Source organism: Dicentrarchus labrax, unplaced genomic scaffold, assembly GCF_905237075.1.
Source record: "Dicentrarchus labrax unplaced genomic scaffold, dlabrax2021, whole genome shotgun sequence".
In the NCBI taxonomy this organism is placed as follows: domain Eukaryota; kingdom Metazoa; phylum Chordata; class Actinopteri; family Moronidae; genus Dicentrarchus; species Dicentrarchus labrax.
This window is the reverse complement of record NW_026136706.1, coordinates 28995366-29021278: the sequence shown is the minus strand read 5'-3', so window position 1 is coordinate 29021278 and position 25913 is coordinate 28995366. Positions and strand designations below refer to the sequence as shown.

The 25913-nt window shown below is 42.1% G+C and overlaps 1 protein-coding gene and 1 long non-coding RNA gene across 12 annotated transcripts in view; one reads left to right on the top strand and one right to left on the bottom strand.

Moving 5' to 3' along the window:
- The window catches only part of LOC127365400 (uncharacterized), a 177316-nt gene that overhangs the window by 36441 nt on the left and 114962 nt on the right, over positions 1-25913 (top strand). The gene's annotated exons all lie outside the window — the stretch shown is intronic.
- Positions 1-25913, bottom strand: part of dgkh (diacylglycerol kinase, eta) — a 58320-nt gene that overhangs the window by 20784 nt on the left and 11623 nt on the right. For 9 of the 10 annotated variants that reach the window (XM_051403201.1, XM_051403197.1, XM_051403195.1 and 6 more), the window contains 12 exons: positions 21581-21661; positions 14392-14496; positions 12170-12302; positions 8277-8383; positions 7473-7598; positions 6153-6255; positions 3669-3831; positions 3442-3550; positions 2975-3196; positions 2614-2705; positions 1481-1580; positions 1034-1337 (listed from right to left, as the gene is read on the bottom strand). In XM_051403201.1, the coding sequence (XP_051259161.1) occupies positions 1034-1337; positions 1481-1580; positions 2614-2705; positions 2975-3196; positions 3442-3550; positions 3669-3831; positions 6153-6255; positions 7473-7598; positions 8277-8383; positions 12170-12302; positions 14392-14496; positions 21581-21661 (1645 nt within the window). Of the gene's footprint in view, positions 1-1033; positions 1338-1480; positions 1581-2613; positions 2706-2974; positions 3197-3441; positions 3551-3668; positions 3832-6152; positions 6256-7472; positions 7599-8276; positions 8384-12169; positions 12303-14391; positions 14497-20060; positions 20183-21580; positions 21662-25913 lie in introns of those variants that run through there. The other variant, XM_051403200.1, reaches the window with a different exon arrangement.

Sequence of the window (25913 nt, the reverse complement as noted above, 5' to 3'; positions counted from 1 at the left end):
GTGAAGATGAAACCATATTATCATCACTATTTTGTGGTTGTATGTATATGTATACGTTATAACGGTATATATTGGTTTATTTTATTTTATTTATTTATTTTCTATGTTATTCTATGAATTTAACTATCTTTTCCTATGTGTGTAGCATGAAGGAACTGCAAACTCTCATTTCGTTATACAAGCTTGTGTTTTATAATGATAGATACATTTCAGGAAACCTTACTTAAATTGTGCAGTTTGTCACTGTAGCCTTATCATCTATGTTTTATAAATAAAGTTGCTTCAGATAAAAGAGTGTGTATGCTATCCAGTGCTCGACAAGCAGAAAGTCTCTCTCGTGTGGTGGCTGCTTTGTGTGCTTGCTGATAGTTATATACACACACACAGGTGCCATTCTTTGCTTCTCCCCATGGGTTTTTTTCCCATTTGCAGCTGCCTGTACATACAAAGACCCATCAGCCATAACATTCTGACCACCTTGGCCGGTTGTGGTCAGAATTTTCTGCAGCCCCTTGTCAAAGTCGCTTAAATCCTCACGGTGCCCATTTTTCCTGCTTCTAACACATCAACTTTGAGGACAAAATGTTCTCTTGCTGCCTAATATATCCCGCCCACTGACAGGAGCCATGATAACCAGATAATCAGTGTTATTCACTTCACCTGTCAGTGCTCATAATGTTATGGCTGATCAGTGTATATTGTATTTTCGTCTTTATTTGTATGTTTATTTAGCAGGGACAAGGCACAATACATGTATTGTACCACCTATAGCTAAAAGCTCATTTTCATCTGTTGACATCAAATCTGGCATCTTAATAACTCCACTGACCAAAAAACAGAGGTCATTATAAGGCAGATTACCTTTTGCATGATGGTAAGAAATTCTACTTCACATAAACATTAATTTCAGCCTTTTAATCACAAAAATATGCATCTCATACAATTTCCAAAGAAGATAAAATAAGAAAACTAGCATGAAAAGAAAAGGTTGTGTAAAATCCCTCCACAATAACTAACAAAAGGTGTGTGTTACCTCTCTCGGCCTGCTCTATGATCTGTCGCACAGCTTTCTTCAGACTGTTGGCCCTGAGCATCAACTGCTCCCTGCTTTTGAACAGCTGGTGTGAGGAACCCACTCCTCCTTTCTCCGTCTCCTCCTCCTCCAGCTTCTCCTTCAGCTCCGTCAGGCTGTCCTCGCTGGCCTCCTCTTCTTCCTCCTCCTCTTCCTGCTCCTCCTCCACAATGGGAGGGGTGGAGTGGGGCAGTGGAGGCAGGGCCTGGCACTCTGCGTTGAGGGTCTGGAGGAGGGAGTCCAGTTTCTCGTTCAGGATGGCACACTGAGGGGAGACACAAGCACAGGCTGGATAGAGTGCTGTGGCTGCATTCAGAAGATGGCAAATTAGCAGAAATTGAATACACAGGGAGAGGCTTTCAGCACAGGCCGGTGATGGATGTTGTGTGCGTTTGTTTTGAGGCTTACTTTGAGAGACATTGTATCACACTCCTCAGCGTTCTCTGTACTCTTTTCATAAGCTTTCCCCACTTTGGCAACAAAATCCTTTACTGTTTCACACAGGATCCTAAAAAACAAAAGGAAAACATGAGTGTGTCTTGGCATAATACACGAAGAAAGAAACGATGAAATCAGTCAGATGGCGGTTGTTAAGACTAAGCCGATTCAAATTTAACTCTTTTTGTAACATTCATTATGAATGCAATTTAAGATCTATTTTACATCCAGATCAAGATGGATATGAAGGAAAATCGGTACTGTTTCCATGTCGGTTTTGTTTTGTAATTGTTACAGCATGATCAATACAAAAAAAAAAACACATTTAAAAGAGACTGAAAAATGCCTCTTTATGCAAGTAATGCTAACTTTATTAATTTTATTTAAGATGTTTAAGAATTTTGGATTTTAGACTTCTTAAAATAAGACCCTGCAAAACTTGCAGCTCTTACAGAGTTTAAAGCTCTGCTTTCAACAATATACCATGTATATAACTGAATAAAATTTAAAAAATTAAAAATATACAGAAAATGTCTTTAGTTTTAATATTTGTCAATTTGGTCAAATTAGTCAACACAACAAGCATTGGTGCATTTGACAACTGAGACTGGGATGTCTACATGACTGAGTGTGATTGTACTGTAATACCTATTCTGTCAAATACCCCCCCATATTATAATAAAAAGATATTAAATAAATATAAAAGGTATTTTAATTTTCATTTAACAATGCAAGGTTGTATAATGAAATTTAGGTTGTAGTTCCCTTTTGCCACTGGTAAAAAAAAAAAACTGAACTTCCTTAATCTTGCCTCGGACAAATATATCGTAATTAAAAATGTAAAATTACATTAATACTGCAACTAATAAAAACTAAACTAAAACTCTAAATATGCAAACAATTAAATCTAAACTGAAGGGAGAAACCCCACTCTGGAAACTAACTGAAACTAAACTGAAACTGACAACAACAAAAACATAACAAAACATAAATGAAAATAATGAAAAATATAAAACTATATCAACTCTGGTAATAGTTGTTGAAATTGTTGTTGGTTATTTTCCGCCTGTTTAGGCTCATGCTGGTTTGCTAATACCACTCACTTGGCAGAGGAGATGACCACAGAGTGCTGCTCAGAGTTGAGGATCTTTGTGAGGTGAGAAGCTACTGAGTCTTCATAGGCTGAAATGTGAAACTGGAGAGAAACACACAGAAAGTATACATGTATATAGTTTAAAGCAGTTAGTGCTTGAAACATAGAGAAATATATAGATACTAGGGGTTGTGGTAAAAAACTCCTTGTTCAGCTCTGAACCTAAGCCTAGGTGAGGGTGAATTAAAAATGACAGGCACTATTTCCAGCATGTGCAACTACCTCCTCCTCACATCTGTCTGTCTGGAAGCCCTGCTGGGTTTGATTGTGTCTACCGATGCGTGTGAATATCTGTCAACTGCTGTGAGTACCTGGCAGTCGTCGGCTCCCTCAGGCGTGGTGGGGCAGCTGTGTTTGGGTGGGATCTTAATCTCGTAGGTCATGATGCTCCAGCGGTCCAGCATCTTGGTGCTGGCTCTCTCCAACTTCTCCAAGATCTGGGGCAGCTGGGTGTCGTCATCGCACGATGGACCCCAGCCCAGCACCCGTGCCAAATCGTTACCCGTGCCTAAGGGCAACACCCCCAGCTGGCACTGAAAAAAAAGCTCAATTAGCACCTTCACCAAGGACACATTGGTTTTTATCTGCTTGTAGCTTACTCTCTTCTGGCAATTTCTGCATTAAAGGCAGATGATTATCTACATTATATGTTTATGACAGTAGGCAATTATAATATATATATATAATATTTATATAAAGTAATATTTAAAGTTCTGCCCAATGTAACAAAATGTTTGCTGACATCACAATGTACCCTTTATACTGTTTATCGCAGTACCTGTTTGTGTAGATTGAGTTTGTCGATCTCTGAGAGGACCCAGCCCACGCTTCCATCGCCTCCACACACCAGGATCCGGAAGTTGTCAAATTTCTGAAACAGGCGCAGACTGACAGAAACACACACTTAACACTATTCACTTATTCTGTTGGTCAGCCATGCATATATTTATGGCTGCATCTATACACATCAGAATCTGGTGAGCTAATACTGTCTGCTTTCCTCACCCGAGGTGTGGCCCACCATTGACTAGGTCAAAGACTTGAGCTGGGTTGAGGAGCTGCTTGAAGCGTCGTAGGAATTTCACTCCCTGGTTGTCGCCACTTTTGGAGTTGACGAAGACCAGGAGGGGACTGGCACATGATGGGGGACAGGTGGCCTTCCAGAAACCTGAGGAGAATTGGCAGCAGATAGGGAAAAAGTGAATATCTGCTCCAAACTGAACTTCATACGACTCCATCCAACAACTGGCTACAACAGTGAATAAAACCAAGACAACCTGCATGATTAAATAACACAATGGGTAAGTAGAAAAATATGTTTTTTTGGTGATATTTGACTGAATTGCTGTACTGTTCATGCCACAGACCCCCAATTTTGGTTAAAAAGGTTAAAATTAGAATTACAATTAAAATTAGAACAGAAGAATTAGGGTTAGGGTTTTGTTGTATTTACAGTTAGGGTCGAGCTGAATTAGGGTACATGCACCTTTTTTGGTCCACTTCAGGTACTGTCTATGCACCAACATGGCTGGAGTTGAGAATCTTTGTGAGGTGAGCAGCTACAATTTGCCCCACAGTTTGAGGACCACCAACATAAGCACAGAGGGCGTCGTACTGTTGTACTGTTGTCGGCTGTGCAGACTGTTATCCCCCCTAAGGACAATTTGTAATATCGATCCTTTAAGGTTGTATAACCAGTAACCAGGGTATAAGTCAAACCACAGCAGCAGAGCTAGACGCAGAGGCTGGTGTGAAGCATCGCTAAACGACCTCATCAAGTGCGTGAGGCTGAGCGTAATAATATGTGGAGGCACGGCACATGCCAAAAACACGTGTTCTGCTTTATAGTAGAGCACGAACACACACTCACAACCAACTACACACACACATACACCAATCTGTGAGAGGTAATGCAACAAGAGGTTTCTGTACTTGCAGCATAATCTGTATACCCCCACTGCGTTTACAGCTTCGTGCATATTAGGGCTTCCACCGCGTGTGTGTAGCACTACTATCTCCTCCTGGCACTCCCTCTTTTCCCTTTTCCCCCCTTGCATCCTCCTTCCCTTCTTCCTTAATCTCTTTGTCAACAATCTTCGATTTTTGTTCCTTTCTGAATGTCTCTCTCTGTGATCTTGTCAGTGAAGGATGGATTGAGGGAGGGTTGAGTGGAAGAGAAGGAGGGAGGAAGGGAGGGAGTCAACGCACCAACACATGTTACAGTCTGCCCCCCAAGCCAATTACAACCAAACTCCCCCCTCTTCCCAGCCTGCATTTGGGCAGAGGGGGTACTGGAACGTGAGGAGATACAGAGAGAGAGAAGGAAGAAGAGAGGGAGAGGGAGCTGAAGGATATGTTTCTTTTTTTTTTTTTTTTTGTCTTATCCTCCTCCCTTCATCTGGATTCCCCATCCTCATTTTCTCTCCCTCTCTTTTATCCATCTACCAATTAGCCAATGCCAGCTTTTTACAGACTCAGTGGACTGCGTATGTGTACTGCATATGTGCGTCTGTGTGTGTGTGTGTGTGGGAGAGCCACTGGATTGGGCAACAGTAATCCAATCACACATGCTTATCTGAGTCTGTCTCACAGGTGCTGAGCTCCATCTAAAATGGGTTTAATGTGGGCTCTGGCAAGGGAGGGCACACACACACACACACCGCACGCACACACACACACACACACACACACACACACACACACACACACACACACACACACACACACACACAGATGGACTGAACACAGAAAAAGAGTCGTCATGTATGAAGAAAAACAAAAATTCAGACATCATGTTGGACAGAGAGCCTGAAGGGAGCCTCGGGGTGCATTCAAGCCATCTGCAGAGCTCTTCTTCTTCCGTGATGTGCGCTTTCATGAAACGATAAGTGTGTGTGTATGTCCATTTTCTCAGCAAGTTGGGAAGCATCCAATTATAATTCTGCTCACACACACGCATCTCATCTCAAGATGCAGCTCTATTTTAAGCCCTCAGACAGGTGTGTGTGGACCTGTGTGTGTGATGGCTATTTTTAACACATAATTTCCTGGAAGACATACCAGTGCCCTGTGCCTCTCCCTAATACCTCATATGACAAGCAGAGAGCTAATAAGAAAGTATGGATTTCATGAGACCAATTACCCGTATGGCAAATAATGATAAAGATATTGTCTTTTGCTTTCTGTTTTCCAGCCTGGGCTCCAGCTTTACAAGAGAACAGAGATCATCACACCCTCCCTCTCCTCCCTCCTGCCACCATCCTTTCATGTCACAGAGCAGAAGGTCAAAAGTTCAGAGAGAAGACATCAGCCAACAAAATGGGATGAAATCTCTGAAACGATTGCTCATAGGTGCTGTCAGGAATCAACCTCTGACCCTTTGAGTGAGTCAGTGTGATTGCACTGTGTGTGTGTGTGTGTGTGTGTGTGTGTGTGTGTGTGTGTGTGTGTGTGTGTGTGTGTGTGTGTGTGTGTGTGTGTGGGGCCTACCGTCTGAGTCGATGCTGTTGAGCGCGGTAGGGGGGATGATGGAGACTTTGCACTGACCTAGAGGACACTTGCGAGGATATAGGTCCATACAGGCTGTGTGCACCTAGAAGAACCACAGAAAATACAATACAACATGTATGGAAGATTCCAGACTTCATCATCTTTTTTTCTTATATGGATGTACTTTTTGCCATGGCAACAGCTGCACATGCAGATGCAGTGGTTAGTAGTTGCTTTGCTACATTTCTGTTTCTTTTGTCTATTGCTGAAAACATCATTGTATGATGTCTGACTGGATTTGGGCTGAGCCAAAATTTTTTAAAACGATTTGATCAGGAGTTTTAAGACTCAGCTCCTGGCTGATAGTCCTGACGAAATGTGACTCAGGTTGGCCAATCAACGGTAAAACAGAGACTGTTGTGCCCACATACCTCCATCAACATCTCAGATCCTCTGATCTGACAGAGCGCAGGACAAGAGTACGCAGACTCTGTGTTTACAATGATGAGCTGTGCCGTGTCACCGGGACGAAAGTATCAGGACTATTGCAACATGGACTTTTTCTCTTTCTTACAGCAATGCTGCAATCGCTGTGACTGCCCAACTGTACTCACTGCTGCCACTAGCTAGATAGCGGTCAGCTGACTGTACCCGGACCGGGGCCAGAAAGAGCATCGTAGCCAGAGTGGGGCGAGCGAGCAACGGAGCCAGCCCAGTGACCTCCCAGTGACCACAGCCGGGACCGAACGCAACCTCCGGCTCTATCTGAGACCAGGTGATTTACAGCGGCTCCGACCAGGACTAGACACAGCGGATTCAAGCAGGGACAGGAGAGGCATAAAGAGAGAGGAGTGAGTTTGTAGCAATTGTAATTGAGTTCATTTGTATCCTGACGACTAGTCAACTATTGGCTTTAATTAACAACTGCTAGTCGACTACAAATATTTTAAGTGGGGAACAGCTCTAATAAATAATCTTCCGGGTCACTGTGGCAGCAGGCTAAGAAAGGTAGCCCAGACCACCATTAGCCAAAATCCTGGCAAATCCATGCCAATATGACTGGCATATGTTCATGAAATGTTATTACCTAACTGTGGCTGCCAGCATGCTATCAAACGGTTGCAGTTACAAGCTTAAATACTGCAAACGATGAACAACACAGTTTGGTCATTTTGAAATATGACTATTAAAGCACATTCAATGCTGAGATTATGCCTTTTGTTGACTTAAATGTTCTCATTATGATTCAAATAATCGTCTTCTTGTAAATGCCAATGTAATTCAGGAATTTACAATTTATCCATGTGACAGATGTCTTACCATAGCTTTGCACCAGAGGCAGCGCCAGTCCTGCAGTCTCAGCACGCTGCCACATGTCTTATCACACACGGCACACTTGGCACTGACAGGCAGGTTGCCTTCCAACCACTGGTGAGGCATGGCAATCTGGAGGTTCAACACACACACACACACACACACACACACACACACACACACACACACACACACACACACACACACACAAACACACAGTTGAAGAAATGCAACACTTATATGCTGTCTTCTTTCATAGTTTCTTTTAGGAGCCCTTTTCTCTGTTGACCCTGGGCAAACAATACAGTCAGTGTTCAGTATTATCCAAGATTTTTTTTCTTGCCAGTTATCTTAACCACTTTCTATATAAAACAAGGCTAATAAGGTTCCCAAACATTTTCCTTTAGTGGGCCAAAACTATAACTTAACTAAGCTAGGCCGAAACACCTTGTTAAGTTGTATTGTTAAGATGCAAAATTGCACAAGGATCCCTTAACTGACTGACTACTCAACTGAAGTGTTACTCTGCCTGCTGTGCTCAGATTAAAAAAAACAAACAATTTATGATTAGGGATCCTACATATTTAAAGAGCATTTTTAACTCACGAAAATAACTGCATGAAACAGCAATGTAATAATTTAAATTAATATTTTGTTTTCTTTGACTAGAAACATCAAGCGGCCCAAAATTAATCTTAAAACAGGCCAACTTTGGCCCATGGGCCTCACTTTGGGCAGCCTCAAAGATAAACTCTCTCAATACATGGATGCCTTTCAAAAAAGAATGGATTTCAAGAAAAAGAAACCTACCCCATCCTCATCCTCAATTATATCCTTCCCTATGGAAGCCAGGGTGGTCCATTTACAGTTGTTAGTGGCTCTGACTGCGCAGCGTTTATGGGCTTTGAATTTGCACACTGAAAAACACAAACACACATATCAATCTGACAGTGTTTTCTACCTTTAACAGCAGTTAACATTACTCAGATGGATGCACTTAAAAAGAATAAAACCTAAACATACATTGTATTACAGTAAATAGTTATCAACTGTTTTTGACTACATGGAATAGTATTTCATTCTAAAATACATTAATTTCTAATGGTGTGATGGGAATGGCTTTTAGTTAATGCCCATTATCAGATACTGAGGTAATTTAAAAATGTTCTCAACCCTGATGCATGATTCACAAACAGACACACCCGGCAAACTACAGTGTGTGTTAATGGATGGAGTCCTAATGAGATGTCAGGGGGCGTAATTACTAACCTCCCTAAGCCTGTTTTGCACTTACGTATCAGAAGCCAAGCGTGAGGACTTAGCTCCACATCATAGGTCTCAATCCATTTATCTCTAACCAGCAACAGGAAGTCTACAGCCAGGCTAAGAAAGACCCAAACCCTGGACCACACAGAACAGGTTGATCCAGATTTGCATTAAAAGCTACCTTCTGTGCTGTCTGGATTACATCTGTACAGCCTCTGGTGACAGTGACTCACATAATGCACATAGATGCATGTGTTTCTGTCGTCTTTCTTTAATTGATTTCAAAGGGAATATGACCGAATCCAACATGTTAGCAGGCATTAAGAATAACTATATAGACATAGCCAATCTTCTCACTGATTGTCTTGTTTGTTTTGTGGTTTCGGAACTGGTTAAAAACTCCTTGTAGTTTAACTGTTCCTTGAAAAAAAGTGTTTATTTCCTGTCCTGCAAGTGAAACTTGTGTCATGTACATCAGTTCACACTGTATAAGAAGCCAGCCACTGTAGTGCCAGGAAATTAAGAAATGTCACATTTTACTTGATTAATGTGCTTAATGCAGGTTGCTCTGAATAAGGAAAATGTAACGTAAATAAAACATGAATGCTTCCTATAAAGATGGAGATTGCTCTCGCCTTTTCCTCCATCAAGGATGAGGCACTTAGCGGACTCATGAATAATGTCTGTACACCAGGGAACTTTGCTTCTAGCCACTCCACCCTTGCACACACACAAACACACACACACACACACACACACACACACACACACACACACACACACACACACACACACACACACAATCTGGTCATTAGGCACTCTACACAGATATACAAACTAAGTCAAAGTCATATCCGGGAGCAACAATTGATGTTTCAATCTTGTCTACCGCTAAAGGCTGTTAGAGAGCATTAGCAGAACATTAAGGGAATTCAGAGGACATGATACCACTGCCTGTTAATGGCCAGGCTATACCCTGAGCATTCACAAAACAGACTGGAAGAAAACATTGTGTGAGGGTGAAATAGAGACAGAAAAAGCAGAAGGGTTTGTCTATGTGTGTTTGTGGCTGGGTAGCACAAATCAATCCCCGCCGCCCGTCCTGTGCAGAAAATCGAAGGGAAATTTAAGCTGCGTTGATTGCTGGGGAAACTGTGTGGCTGGTTGCTCTCGACTTTTAATAGAGACGCTCTCCTGTTCTCTTCTGTGTTTTTTTCTCTTTCTATCACTTTCTATCGATCATCCCTTTATCACTGTCTCTCAGTAGGCTTATGGATTGTAACAAACAACTTCTGCGCTCAATGTATATCTATAGCTTCATCTGGGTGCTATTTATTAATCAGTATCAGTAATCAAGTTTATTGCAAATACACAGTTCTATGTATAGTGACATTTACGTAGAACATAATAATAAACACTAGACCTATGTTATATACTTTGTTGAGTTGTGTACTTACATCATTAGTGATGTTTCAATTCCATTTTTCTTTCCTGATTCCTGAACTTTGTGTATCGGCCAATACCATGTACCAATCTGATACATGAGCATTACAAGAATATATATAGTATTATTTCTTAATATGAGTATACTACTTTACCTTTCTTTTCGCTATCATTGTTGTATGGCCTGGTTCAGGTTAAACCCTGAGTCAGAGAGTCAAGTAGCAGGGTCCTGTTTGAGGGCTAGGCTGAGGGTTAAGTGTAGGCAGTATCTGAGGAATTTCCGCTACTTAAATCTGCAATAGAAACTAATAGAAATAATGATTTACTCATGTAGCGATACCTTTTCTACTTTCCTCTAGTGGCTGTAACTTCTGGGTAAAAACGGGATATGTCAGAAAGTGACGAAGGAAGTTAGTGAACGTGACTACATAACCAAACTAGAGCAATGGTGGTTTCACAATAAAGACGACAACTCCTGTGATCCTACACAACTTCACATTGTCATATAAAGATTGATTTTTGTTTTGGCCTAGTGGCAGAAATGACATACTGTATGTTTAATGGTAAATGTGTTACTAAAACTACATTGAAAGAAATGTGGGAGGGAATCTTTATGAGGCTTTGTGTCTACTTTAAGTCTTGACTCCATGTTTTGATGAAGGCTGTGCAATTTCAAATGACCCTTGAACCTCGGTCAACCGTGTCCTTTCCTGGCCAATTTCAATGAATCGTTAGTTAGCTAATGAGCTAGCATTTAGCTCATTAGCTAATGTTTAGCTAACAATAGTTATCAGATATAACTAGCTAGAAAGTATTGCTACCATTTGCTAACTTAAGATGTGACTTTTGTCTTTTAACCATCTTCAAAATAAATGTAGTTGTCTTTTCAACATAGATTAGCCTAGCACATAGCATACACGTACAGGAGAGGAGGAAGCTGACCGAGGTTCTGACCGAGGCTTGCTCAGCTGTGATTGGAGCAGAGTGAAAAGGGGCGGGACTTAGAGTGTTTATGTGTGGAGCAGGATTTAGATCATAAGCTTTAGTCTTTCCTCTTTCTCTCCGTCTCTCTATGTCTATTCCTATTGCCTTCTGGATATGAGAGGGCCACATTGTAGAAGATAATAAGCACTGAGTGGAGAGGCTCTTAAACCAAGCACACATCTACAGGATGGACTGTGATGCGTGCAGACGTACACGCGCACGCACTCACAGGGGAACGTTAGCATAATTAGAACGGGAGGATATGCAGATGGTGCTCATTAAGGTCTGCTGCCTGTCACTGACATTTCACACCAGATAACGGAAAGCAAAAAAAATGTTGTCAACCTCCTTCCCCTTAACACCCCAACTGTTCTTTCACAGATGAGGTGAGGAGATGTGGCGTCATTCACAGGTTCCATTAACAGTTTTTTATGGGTAAATGGAGAGACGTGAAATTACTAAAATAAAAATTCAAATAGCTTGAGTCCATGCTTATCTAATGCCAGTGTGACATAAAGGCTTATTGATACAGGCTGACATATAATTCATAAGTATGTGCAGTGTTAATGGAAGCTCTACTTCAAGCTAACAGTTTGATGGACACCCCACTCCACAGCCCAGAGCATTTCAAAGACTCATGCTGGCTCCAGTATATCCAACCTGCTCCACTAAGGCAGACATTTAAACAAAAAGTGTTCTCACTTAAATGACTCACAAGTCATTATGCAACATATATACCTTCTCAGAGTAGGTATAGACCTGCCAGATCGCAGTGCTTGCAGCCTGAAATGATCTGCTGCAACGCAACAGTATGTCTGCTCTTTAAACAGAGAGGAGGAATCTATGAGCCAGTAATGAAATGTAAAAACGAGTGAGAGCTGCTTCAAAACTGGCCATGGATTAAAATGGTGTTATGTAAGAAAACACTGTGTGTATATACGTCAACAACAAATCCGCAAATTAGCATTCATGTGTTTGACAGTAAAGCGTGTGCAGTGTGTGCTACCTACCTTCACAGGAGAGGCCGTGAGACGTGACGCCAGATAAGCTATCTTTACAGACGTTGCAAAAGGTGGGCCGTGCATGGGAGCAGGCGTACCAGTTGTGCATCCCTGAGAAATGTTCCACATTAAACTGTGCCGTCTGACAAAGGAGAGGTTAAAACAGGTTGGCAGCACTGGGATGACAGTCACAGAAAGGCAAGCACAGTGCACTATATGATAATAAAATATAACATATGAAATATGACTGCATATTACCATTACTGGCTGTTTTCAGTCTAATTGCAAGCTGAACATGAAAATTAAAAAAATGCAAAACATTTGTCTACCTGTTTCCAGGAGAGCTGCAACAATTAGTCGATTAATTCATTAGTTGTCAACTATTAAATTAATTGCTAACTGTTTTGATAATCCATTTTTTAAGTCATTAAGAAAAAAAAAATCTAAATTCTGTAATTTCACCCTTTTTTTTAAAGTATTTTTTTTGGCCCTTTATTGGATAGTGACAGGTGAAGACAGACAGGAAAGGGGGGATGACATGCAGCAAAGGGCCGCAGGTCGGATTCGAACCCTAGGCCGCTGCAGCTTTATTTGTGATACAGAAATAATCATCCATACACTAATTGTGAATCATTCTGTATCTGTCAAAAAAATGATAATATGATGTTTTTACCATATCAAGCAGTCCTAGTACAAAACAAGACATTTGAGAACGTCACCTTGGGCTTTGGGAAAAAGGGATAACTATTTTTCACCCTTTTCTGACATTTGATGACCCAAACAACTAATGGATTAATCGAGAAATTGATTTTTATCAATCATGAAAATAATCATTATTTGCAGCCTTGGTTTCCAGCAATAAACACAAGTCAACATGTTTTCAACAAGTTCATTCATTCCTGTATGTATTGCCCTAATCATAATAATTCACTTCCCCCCCATAATGTCTGGTCTTACTGCTCTGTACGAGCCTCACTACCTGGCATAAGGAAAGAAGACAGCAGGACGTACATGAGGACTCTACTAGCTGACAGTCATTAGCGCTCTGCTGCTCCATGATTTTATAAAAGTAACACCTGGTCAGGAAAATTGGATACTTCTCTCCACATCAGTGTACGGAGAGAGCCCACTGTGGACAGCGAGCTAATGCGAGTACTGTACAAGTGTGGGCGTTGCGTCTGCAGTAGTTGGCGCAGCCCTGGATACAGTTTCTCTTTCATAAGTAGAATTGTAACAGGTGCTTATGAAAGTGGGACACTCACCAAGACATCCATGGTGAGGGCGCGTGCACGTTTCATGTGCGCACATGTATGTACCCTGTGGTGTGTGAGCTCTGGGGGTGCTGCTGCATTGCAGTGCAGTAAGGGGGCGAGGGGATGGGGTCTTATATAAGATTTCCCTCCCAAATCAAAGCCATTAAAATGCAGTGCTGCATTCTCCCTGCGCTGGCCACGAGCCACCACTGTCAACACACAGCCCAGATTTACTTTCGCTGACCGTGGAACATTCTGAACGTTTATGGCTGGTTGGATTAGAAAAATTGGCACATAAGTCGGCAGTCATGCTGTTGCCTGTTTTCTAGATTCTCCCAGAAACAATGCCTTCAATTAAAATGAGTGTTGTGGTGAAGTGGCTGGACAGCAGACAAAACACTGCTTTGTGTGTTTTTATCAGTCGTAAGGGGGAAAGGAACTGGGATGTTACGAATTCCGACATGTGCTTTGTGACGGTCAACATGTGTCTGTGTGTGTGTTGATTCTACTGCTTTACTGTGCCTCCGACTATAGAGTTGTACACCTGTTACTGTAAATGTGGGTCCATGTGTGTTCCTGCATTAACAACTTCCTAAATCCCCAGTTGCCTTCAGTGTTACTGTATATTATGCCACACAGCATGCAACTTTTATTCCTGCTACACTTTACACACCCATCTGGGCTCACGACTAGTCTATGTGGACTTATTTCTGTAACCAAACCACACTAACAGGATACATTCACTTCCAGGAGCATCCTCGGGTAGAATGCATCACTGTCCAAATCTCCAAAAGAGGATTTGCCACACAGATCTATTGCCTATCTATTTCCTGCGGCACTATCTCTTAACAATCCCCATCCCTCTTCCCCCCCTCCCCACCACACACACACACACACACACACACACACACACACACACACACATACAAACTCGCACGGTTCTGTCTGTGTGTTGATTTGGAAAAAAGGGATTCTTACCTCGTAATGTTCTCTGGACTGGACGGACTTCAGCGAACTGATCCAGTCCTCCATCTCTTTTCTGTTCTCGGCACAGAGGATGAGCCTACGGAACGGAGTGATCACCTGGAGGGAGAGTGAGGGATGTGTGCAGGGGTGAGTGAGTGAGACAGACACTGTAGCTAAAGCGAGAGAGAAAAATGTTTCCAGTGCTTTCCTCCTCAGCCCTGCGGTGCCACTGAGAGGAGAGATCGTTCAGCTCCGTCTTTAAGGGAGAGAAAGGATGACAAGCCCCCTCCCTCCCTCCCTCTTTCTGTCTCTCTCTCATCAACTCTAGCTCACTCACCCCCTAACACCTTCTGGAGTTAGTCTTTTCCTCCGCTCCAGCATTTTTTTCATCTCGGTCTTAGCTCTTCATGTTGCTTTGAGGCAGATATGTACTGACAGGCGAAGCGCCTCAGTAAAGGCTAAGAGCCCCCCCATCCCCCTCCTCTCTCTGTGTGTGAGTGTGTGTATGTGTGTTTAAAGGACAGTCTCCCTGTAGATAACCCTACAGACATACAGCACCCTTTCAACATCCCATCACTTATTTATGCTCCCTCATCTCTTCTTTCTCTTTGTCTCTCTCTCTCTCACCGTGTCCGGAACATCGCTGTTCACCTCAGAGAGAGAAAGGAGTTTGCACAAACACACCCACTCACACACATGTGGGCAATATCACACTAATCAATATTCATATGCTAGCAGTGATGCTGATGTTTCTACCTGTGGCCAGTCTTGCACAGGTTACCGAACACCTAAACACAGATGTCCTTTCAATGTCCTCTGAATGTGAAGTTCGACACAGCTTGTTGTTGTTGTTTGATTTGAGTGGCATCAGATAACATGAAAAAAAAAATGAAAAAACCTGCAACGATTTAAAGGACCAGTGTGTAGGATTTAGTGGCATCTAGGGGTTAAGTTGCAGATTGCAACCAACTGAATCCTGCTCTCCTTCCAAGCGTGTAGCATGCTGTGAAACCAGCTCCCACTGTAGATATAAACTCATTCTAAGGTAACAAAAACACAATGATTATTATTTTCAGGTGATTATACACTAATGAAAACATTCATTATACGTACATTATATTCCATTTCTGCCAATAGATCCTCCTAAATGTTACACACTGGACCTTTAATCAATTTGAACTTTGAGAGATATTTACTAAACCAACCAGATCTCAACACATTTTTTTTTTGTGTCACTACAATTCTTAATCTAGTGAGGCTTTTGGAGACAGCCGACGTAAACGAGCCCAGCTGCAGCCTAGCTCATTAAGATCTGAAACAGGACAGTTTAAGATCCTGGAAGTCGGGGCACCCTGGTAGCTCACCTGGTAGAGCTGGCGCCCCATTTGCAATTGCTGAGTCCCTTTGCTTTGTGTCATCCCCCCTCTCTCCCCCCTTCCCTGTCATTCTACAGCTGTCACTATCAATTAAAGGCAATAAAGGCCCCCTAAAAAATCAAAAAGATCCTGGAAGACTGGAAAGCAACATAGTGCAAAAGTACTGAACCTGAAATACTGGCTGAAGAGAAGACACTGTTGGAACTATGTGGATGTAAAGGGACATAGCAAGAGCGGCTGGTAATGGTCAGAAATCGTGCAAAAATGGGATTAAGAAAACAGTCCTGTGCAGGGCTCTACTGTCGCCTTTCCGCAACTATATGACAGGAAGCATTAGCTGAATAGTGTAATGTTATCAGCTTAACAAAATTATCAGTGATCAATTAGGGAGACCTTTTACAATTTTGGAAATGTTTTCCTGTAAATAACAGTCTATAGGGCCTCTAATAAGTAATGAACTGGCTGCTCCAATCACGTGACACCCTTAACAGCCCCCTGCTGTGGGCTGTTAAGGGTGTACAGCTGATGAAAAACATACGCTGCTCTCTTGTCTGGTGTTGTAGTGAAGCTGAACTGAGAGCTTCTCTAAAGTCACTTTAAATGCATCTTTTAATTTACTGCAGTATTTTTTCTTGCCGTCACTGAGGTGTTTTCATTATTCTTAACTTTTACTGAGGCTTCCTTACTTGAAGTGATGTTACCACTCTTTGGTCTCCCACTCAACTGTTTCAACCTGGCTGCAGTTTGTCAGATTATATAACTTATATCTACCTGTATTACATTTCACATACATTTTTCTTTGCTGCAGCGGACAGCTGAATATGACAATTTAGAAGCAGTGGCTACTCATAAAGATTTCTATACCCTCCTCCTATGTAATGCATCCCTAAGAAGAAACACATTTTTTCAAAAGAAAGAAGACTGACAGTAATAATCAATAAGTATTACAGTACGTCACAACATTTTTGTGAATGAAAATGTAAAACATTGGATGGTATTACTCTGCAGTTGTTTCTTATTCTTCCTAAGTGCTCATCGATTTTTTGACACACCACTTCAGACCAACTATTCGCCATAATTTGACGCCATACATTCAGCTGCTGCAGAGGCTCCTTCTATTCTTGAATTACACCCATTCTGGCAATAAGTTGTAACTGTAAAAGTGTAACTGTGCAACCCACTGTGATTCTGATTCTGTGATGAAGTAAATTAGTTTTTTTTCAAGAGACTAATCTCTCCTCCCTCTCTCCGTCCACAGGCCTGTTTAGACCAGCAGCACCTGAGGCTTTTATGAGGTGTGGAACAAACAGCAGGTGCACAACAAACACCCACAACACTGCGAGTGCACGTGTGCACTGTGTGTAACGTGCATAAGTGCAAGTGTATGTTGGGGAGTTTAGGATGCATTTGCTGTAACACTCCTTTCCTTTCTGTTTGAAGGCTAGCCATCAGGTTTACAGCCACGTGCTGCCAACAACAACATCAACATTCTAGACGTTATATAGATGTTAGATAGATGTTATCTACATTATTAAATAGATAACTTCAGAGATCATTATCAAAGTGATTATCCCATCTGGAACAGACTGCAGGGCAAAACCACAATGCAACCTATTGGCTTTTGTTTTTTTTCATCACTTTATATGAGGAAACATCTCCAAAAGACATGTGGTATGGAACCATAATACAGTTTAATGTCCCATTCTGTAACTTTTCTACCTTAAAATTCTAACCTTAAAATAATTGTGATGCTACACTGAGTTGTTATAGGGTGAATGGTGTTTCTGTCATTCCCACTCTCAACCTCAACTTGCACTGTGTAACTTTTGGCTCCAGGTTGGGACAAGTGTGTAATGCTTTACGGCAGCAAGTCACACACCAACAACTACGCCACTGATTTTGGTGAAACTGAATCATACTTTATGGGGAAAATGTGTTCTGGTTTTCCCTCTGGTGTCCTCCAGGCTGCTGTGCCTCTACTCTCTGTGATTTACAGTTTCCTGATGCACAGTAAAGTAACTGCTGCCAAATGGAGATTCTGTTAACTAGTTAGCTTAGCCATACTTCCCTGGACGTCCGGGACTGGGTGCTCAGAGCACCGGGGGAGAGTTTTGGTGTTTACACTGGTAGCACGGGAGCTTTGGACTGGGGGAGGAGGAAATTATCAGGACTGGGAAGGGGGTTAATGCTGACAGAGAGAGACATCAGTGTTGTGCCAGAACCAGAGCCGGGCGGGTGGGCAATGTAACCAGCAGCGGGAGAGGGATAGGGACCTAAGAGGATGTTGAAAGACTAAGCTAGGACAATAAGGGAGAGAGAAAATGCTGGACAAGAGTAAATATGTCCGGCTTTCAGTGGTTGTTGAGAGCTTGGTGAAATAAAAAGCTGCATCTACCATAATGCTATTGCAACTGGGGGCGCCAAATCATAACAAACACCAAATCTCCTCTTTTGAAACAAGTGAAGACCACCACTCCTAAATGACTGAATGTGTGTTGTGAGAGTTCCCTCAGGTGCTTTAGAGTGTGTGTGTTTGCAGTACATGTTTAACTCTCAACCAATCAGCCGTTTACAATCCTTCAGCGTGTAAAACAAGAGTAAATCTGTTGTACTCGCTCTCTTTCTCCTGCTTACTCTTTCAGAGAATTGTCGGCTTTTCTCAGTTGTTAATCAAAATACAGTTTTCCACCAGCAACTGCAGGGATTTGAGTGAGTGTCCATTTGTGCATTGGTGTGTGTGTATGCGCATGCACATGTGCAAATCGATCCCTTTGGACATAGATCATCCTGCCTCTGTGCTGGTGTACTGTGTCCGCGTGTCTTTGTATGTGTGTGTGTGTCTCATGTCTGGAAGCGGGTAGTGATAAGATTGGTTGCCAGGGGAAACAGGAACGGCTGTTTCCTAAAATGGCTCTAGGTATCCCTCAAGTGTGGAAAACCTCTCTTGATGACTGACCTTCAGAGCTGAACACATCAGATGTGTGTGTGTAATGACAAGTGACAACAAGAAGTGGCTCTTTGATCAGTATCTCTAAACGATGACAACATGTAATCATAGGCCTCATTAGTTCTTATAGAGGCAGCCACCAACTGAATATTAGTGACACCCATCACTTTTTACACACACACGCCCAAGATTGGAGTCAGTAGTGCACAGATCCTGTACCCCACCTGGAGCACAATAGCAGAGTGGGTGAAACACAGCTGCTCACTCCCCACAACACACAATCAGCTGCAGCTTTGCGTAAACAGTGTACAATATTAACTACAAAACAAATCAGAGTGCCGGTGCGCCGCCGATGCAAGTGCACAATTCAAAGCCGATCTGAATTTCCTTGAGATTCATTTTGAAGATTTAAAGAGGATGGTAATAAGCGAGCCAATCCAATAAGCGTGAGTGAGTCAGTGAGAGAGGCGGTGCGTCCCTGCAGAGTCTGTAATGAATTTAGGGGTCGGGTTGGGCTGAGCTCTCTCCCTCACGTGGACTTCAAGGTGCTCCCTCTCCGCGCTACAGCGACGCTGCCTCATCGTATATTCACACGCCTTTTCAATATGCAAGAGAAACAGCGGCTTACGCAACAGCACAAGAGGGGATCAGGTGGTCACGTACATTTTATGCCAACATATGCATACACACGCATATATTTTCACACCTATGTGTCATTAGCAGTCATGGAAAATGCATGCACATAGTAGTTTAGTTGCTGAATAATTAACCACTCAAAACTGTCTACACTGTACAATGCACTGGAGAAAATGAGTGAGAGTTAAATTATTCCCTTCTCTAACTATAATTCAATTCTAGTGACATTTAAGTTTGCCCCATGCTGCTGGTAGATCCAGATTCCTGAGGGAGTCCTTGGTACCCACTATGTGAAAACAAAAGCATGCATGCTGCGCACCCTGAGCGCACATCTGCAAAGCTCCTACATGAGTGAGCCAAACATCTCAGAGTCAGTCGCTCATTCAAAGCGTCCAACCACCAACCTGCATAGCGGACGCCGGCAGCAGCTCTCATCCTCAGCAGACACACCGACATACAGACAGACAGGAGACCAGGCAGACAGACAAAGACAGCTAGACAGACACGAGACAGAGGCTGGTTTAGTCTGCACGGTCAGAGCGAAGCCCTGCAATGCATCCTCTGCAGTGGTCTCCCCCCTCAGTCGTGATCACACAACCTGTTTGGTGAAGCCTGGTCTCCCCCTGTCGGTGTGCATGACTGTGTCTGGCTTGATGCTTTACAGAGATTGGCACGTGTGCGTAGGCGCCGCAGGTGAGCTACCATCCGGCACGTCACGTTACCTTTGGTTTAATGTGTCACTACTCCTTCTCAGTAAGTCGCCGCTGTGCTGTCTTCATTTTCTCTCCACTCTCCCTCACTCTTCCTCTGCATCCGTCTCTCCTCTCCCGCTCCTCGATGCTTGCTTGTGCCTCGACCTCGCTCTACCCCTCTCTTTCTCTTTTCCCCCGGGGGTATGTGTGCGAGTGCAGTTAGCGCTGCTGTGACATCACTCCAGGATTTCCTCTGCTGCACTACCTTGCTGCGTCTTTCTCTTCGTCACTCTGCAGTAGTTCCCCATAGATTATTTATCTTTTTTCCCACTGTCTGTACATATATTTCTCAACTCTACATTGTCCTTACTTTCCTGTTTGTATTTTTTTTGTCTTGCCCTCTCTCCCCCCTTCTCCCTCACTCTCCCCTCCCTCTCACCATCCTAGTGGGATTCTGATGCTCATGAGGGCATGTCAAACTCACCTCCAAACCTTTATCGCAGCATGTTTTTCAGCCATGCAATAAACACACACTGTGCACACATGCAGTGGGCACACATAATCTCATTTATGAATATGGCAGTCGTTAAGCCATCCCAGGCATTCAGTGAAGCATGTCAAGGCGTTGCTAAAAATAGCTGCACACTCTCCTCTGGGTGCTGCTCTCCTGCCAACCTCCTCCTCCTCCTTGTTTCTAAATATAGCAACACCCGGGGAGAGGAGAGACATTTATAGAAAGGACAGGGCTCTACTAGCTCTTTCACTGTCTGTTTTCGTCCTCGCTGCTCATAATACCCGTGCTCATTTCCCTCCACCTCCCACACATCCAGCTCATCTGCTCATTTCTTTCTCGAACAAGCATCCATTCACAGGGACATTGCTTGTTTTCTCCCAATAGATGTGCCATGACGTGCAGCATGTGACAAGAACATAAGGAGTAATGCTGGGAAATGTATTAAAATATCATCTGAAATATAATTAGGACTGACATTTTCAGGTGTACAATATGCTGGGTGAATTATTATCTTTGAAGGGCAAATCCTGTTTTTTTGGTGACATAAAACCAAATCTGCACGGGGTCCTGCATTTACAGATGCTGTAACAAATTAACACATTCTGATTGGCTCACTCATTAGCCACTTCCCTAAGTGTTACCATACCATATCTGTTGCTTCAGAAAGTCATCCAAACCTAAAACTCTTGAATCAATCAGAATGAGAATCAGAAATACTTCATTGATCCCCAGCGGTAAAATTTGTTAAACCAAACAAAAACAAACAATAAAGAAAGAAAGAAAGTCTGCATTATGAATGTGAATCTGAATATATTGAATTATCACAGCATTGCACTGACATGGAGATCTAGATTGCATACCAGATGTTCATGTGGTTCTACACTCACCAGTGATATACTGTGACACATTTAGTCTCACGTGCCTCTCCCTGTGATTCCTTCACTGAAACCCAGCGTGAGTGTGTGTGTGCATGTGTGTGTGTGCGTGTGCGTGTGCATGTGTGTGTGTGTGTGTTAAGACTGTGAGATGCACTCACTGTGAAGCTGTTGTTGACATTCTTTGTGCTGGACTCTGCAACGCTGGCATCCGATAGGTCCACCTCGTCAAAGATAAGGGACTGCAGAAAAGAGGAGGTGTGTGGGGAGAGAGGAAAAAAGGGAAGTCCCGAGAGGAGAACGGAGAGATAGAGGGCACAAAAGAGAGAAACGGGAGAATGAGCCTTTGGACAATATTTTTAACACTGGGTTGAACTTAGCTTGTTGTAACTTATACTAGGGTATGAAGAGGCCTAAAATAAATAGGTAAAACCTCCTAGTATAAAATGGAAGATACAGCAAGAGCCATGGACATGAAAGGGCAGCATTTAAAATGACAAAAATGACTGACCAACAGTCTTCTTCTGCAGTTAACATCTATTAGGAGCTTCATATAAAAAACAAGATTTCCCAAATACTAAATTAATGTATCTTTATGCTGCTTTAAGTGAAAATGAGACAATGTAAAGGTCAGCTTGAGGAATTGCGGGGTTTAGTAAAAATAAAGGAAACAGCAGATGTTGTGCCGAGGTTCTGACCCGCGCATATCACAGAGGGCATTATGTTATGGTTAAACTAATCTAAATTTAGTGGATCATTTTTATGATGGCGATTGTGGAAAATAAAAGTCGCCTCATAAGAAGTCATTAACCCCTTCAGGGTATTTTTCACTGGGGGGGTGAAATGAGCCTGAATCAAAATATCACGTATATCATGTTCCATCAATATATTTTTTTCATGTCCAGTTAAGATAATGATTTTCTTTTAATACAAATTGTATTCAAAAGTGACAATAAGTAATAAGTCTTTTTAGCCATTTTGTCACTGTAGTCATAATCTATTTTACAGCTGATTTAAGGCCAATTAGGATTCTGATAGCACCATTTGGATGCATTTCACTTTTTTCTGTCAGTCATCAACTTCAAACCATTTTACCATCAAAGAAAGCAGCCTGATACTTATTTGACACGCTGAAAAAACGTTGAGATGCCAAATCAGAAATGTGGCCAGTAATTCAGATGTCTGGGACCAAACTAAGGAACCTCTCCACTTTATCTGTTCTTCCGTGAAGTCAGTGAGAAAATATGCATGTGTCTTATACCTCTCCTCTGGGTCTTTTCAAATATTTACAGAATTCAACTCCTCACGCGCTAAATCACACATCTCTGGAATATCTGCATTTATAAGTTCAGCATCCTCTTTGGGGCACTCTAAAGGTGAATATGACTTAATAACTAAACTGAGAAAAATACAGCACCTCCTTAAAATCAATACACTTGTACCTTTTGGACATTTTTCGAAATGTAAGTCTCCCAACCAACTTGTAATTGTTTCACATACCTGTACTTATTTAAATTGCTTTAATTTATCAATAAAATAATTAACGGCAAACTCTAAGGGCATTTTACACAACTGTATTTATTTTACATTTTAAGTATCTAAATAAATCAAATGTATCTTCCCTCATCAGAAAGTTGAGCTTTCTATTAGCTAATTGTGGTATTGTTTTTATATTTTTTAAGTTTTCTCTGTTGACTGGATGTCATTATAAATGAGGGTCACCCCTCAATGATCTCTCAAGTACAATGTAAATGACTATTAGTTGTAAAGACATGTTTTAAGATAGAAATTGCACTTCATCATTCAAATTAGTATTTTTTTAATGACTTATCAATCAAGTTTTATTTGTATTGTAACTAGTATAAAAGGAACTATATCTAAATTTCATTATACAGCCCTGCATTGTAAATGACAATAAAAAAAACTTGTATGTTGGAATATGATAGGATGGACATTCAATTTTAATAGAAACCCTGTTTTCTTCAGGTTGGAAAAATCTTAAAATTAACTTTGAATTTAAAGAATTTAAAGACTTTGAGGTCTGCATTCTGCATTCATATTTTGTCTGCCATGCTTGTCTCCTGGGGAGTCTGACAATCATAATACTAACACTAAAATGCAGACATTATGCTATATTTTGCCACATATTTCTATTTTTATGTATCTCTATCATCATGAATCATGTGTAAAAGCAGGCTATTATCGATGTTCTGTCTGTATGTCATTAACTGATTATTAAATAATGGATGTGCTGACATTTAGCAAGTAAGCATACATGGTTGCAGCTATGAGTGTTTCTTTGCAACTATTAAGTAATTAAGTACCGGTAAACTCCCCCTAAAAGCCATGGTATAGTTTGCACACTGCTTATAAGTTGCATTTATTGTTCAGTCTATTTAGTTACTGGGCAGAAGTAAAACTTTTCATTGGCATACAATTTTGTTTCTATGGCAGTGGGTGGGTCTGAAGGGGTTAATAAAGTGTGGAGGAAAAAAAACCAATGGCTCAGAACATTCTGCTCAGAACAATGAGTCCAATTTGTCTGGCCCTCTAATAGATAACTTGGTTTGTTCCGTCTGCCAGGAAATGCACTTCACCACAACACAGCTACACTATAAGCCTACACCTAGGATTACAACCACAGCCTAGGATTTCCCTCTGGAGTTTCCTTTGTTTTGACTCTGTACCTAAATGAGAATAGTGCAAATAGCAGGACTGTGAATGTTAATATGTTTTATTGAATTTCTATGTGGCTGGAGGAGCTGGAGCCAACTCTATGCAATAGAGCCAGCAGACAGACAGAGAGGAGAGCCAGAGTCTACAAACAGGAACATGATATCCTAACAGAGCTGTGATGCGTAAGGCACGCAGCTGAGCTCTTAAAGGGCCGTGGGCCTAAAACCCGATGCCGTCAAAGGAATGCCCTCTGACTCTGTGTGTTTGTGTGTGTGTGTCTGTGTGTGTGTGTGTGTGTGGGAGGAGTGAGCTGCTGCAGCTGTCAGAGGGAATGCCCAGTTAACAACGCTTTCCCCAGGCCTGGCTGGAGAGGGACACCAGCCAACCCTTACTCTGTGTGTGTGTGTGTGTGTGTGTGTGTGTGTGTGTGTGTGCGTGTGTGCGTGAGTGTGTAGAGGGAGCATGTGTCTCAGCACTTCCACATATGCCTACAAGTGTGTGTGAATGTGTGTGGAGTGTCGGCCAAAAGGGCCCAAGTATGAATGGCATGTCGATACAAACACTGCCCTCCCTGTTACAGCGCTCTTGGCCGCTATACCATTGCATCACATGTGCGTATGTATGTGTGTGATCACTTTCTACAGTTCTGTCGACACACTCCTCCTTCTCCCCTCTCTCTCGTTCACCACGCCACCAGCAAAACACGCACACACATACTTGTAAATGTGTGGGCACACACGCTCAACTGTCTTGAGGGAAGCTGTAATGAAAGCTGACAGTGAATGGTGGACAAAGGCAAGCGTCCAGACCCCCTGTTACCCATAGATCCAGAGCTTGGCTCAGTGGCTGCATCTCAGCGACCTTGATAAACCTCTTCCAGTGCCTCTCTCCTATGCTTCATTTTACACCAGGCAATGTGATTATTACGTGCTGTTTTAAGAAGCAAGAAGCAGAACGCATACATTCTACCTATGACTCTGTTATCTTTAACTTATCTTTGTGTGTTCAGTCAAGAAAGGAGAGTAGGGCAAACTGCAGTGCCACTGAGATGCAGCCTCCCTGATGGATCAATGAGGAGGTCAGGCTTCCAAAGCACAGGGCAGCACAGCCAGCCAGGCCACCTTGGAGACACCAGAGTGGATGGACATGTTGGGAATGGGCAGTTATCTATAGGGGCTAATGTCATTGTCTGGCCATGACAGAGAGAACTCACAAGTTATAAATGACTAATGCTTACCATAACGCATACATACCAAAAAAAAGAAAGTATTGCTTCATTTATTTTTTCATTCTTCCAGCATGGCCAATCAAGAGACTTTAAGCTTGCAGGGAGGGGCAAGCAACACACAGTATAGAACAATAAAAGCCTCAGTCACCATTGAGGTTGAGTTAGTTTAACAAGATAAACTCATACAGGTGTGGCCTTATAGTCTATACACATGTTTTGCTACCCTACCTGGGGTTATATTCATATTATATATGTGCATTCATATCATATGGTAATAACGATATGGTAACAATTGACCTGTCCCTAGCCTTTTGGAACCAATAATCAGTTTTCTCCTTTCCTGTAGTTAGAAATATGCTAAATGCTAGGTTTGTCTATGTTGAAAACACAACCTTGCCAAATCTACATAGTTAACTACCTAATTAGCAAGAGTTTTGCAATATACATGTCACTTTCATCTTTTAACCATCTTCAAGATGTGGTTGTCTTTTCATCATAGATTAGCCTAGCACATAGCATATCTATCTACAGGAAAGGAGAAAGTTGTCCGAGTCTTGCTGAAATGTTATTATACAAAAAGGTGTGGGACT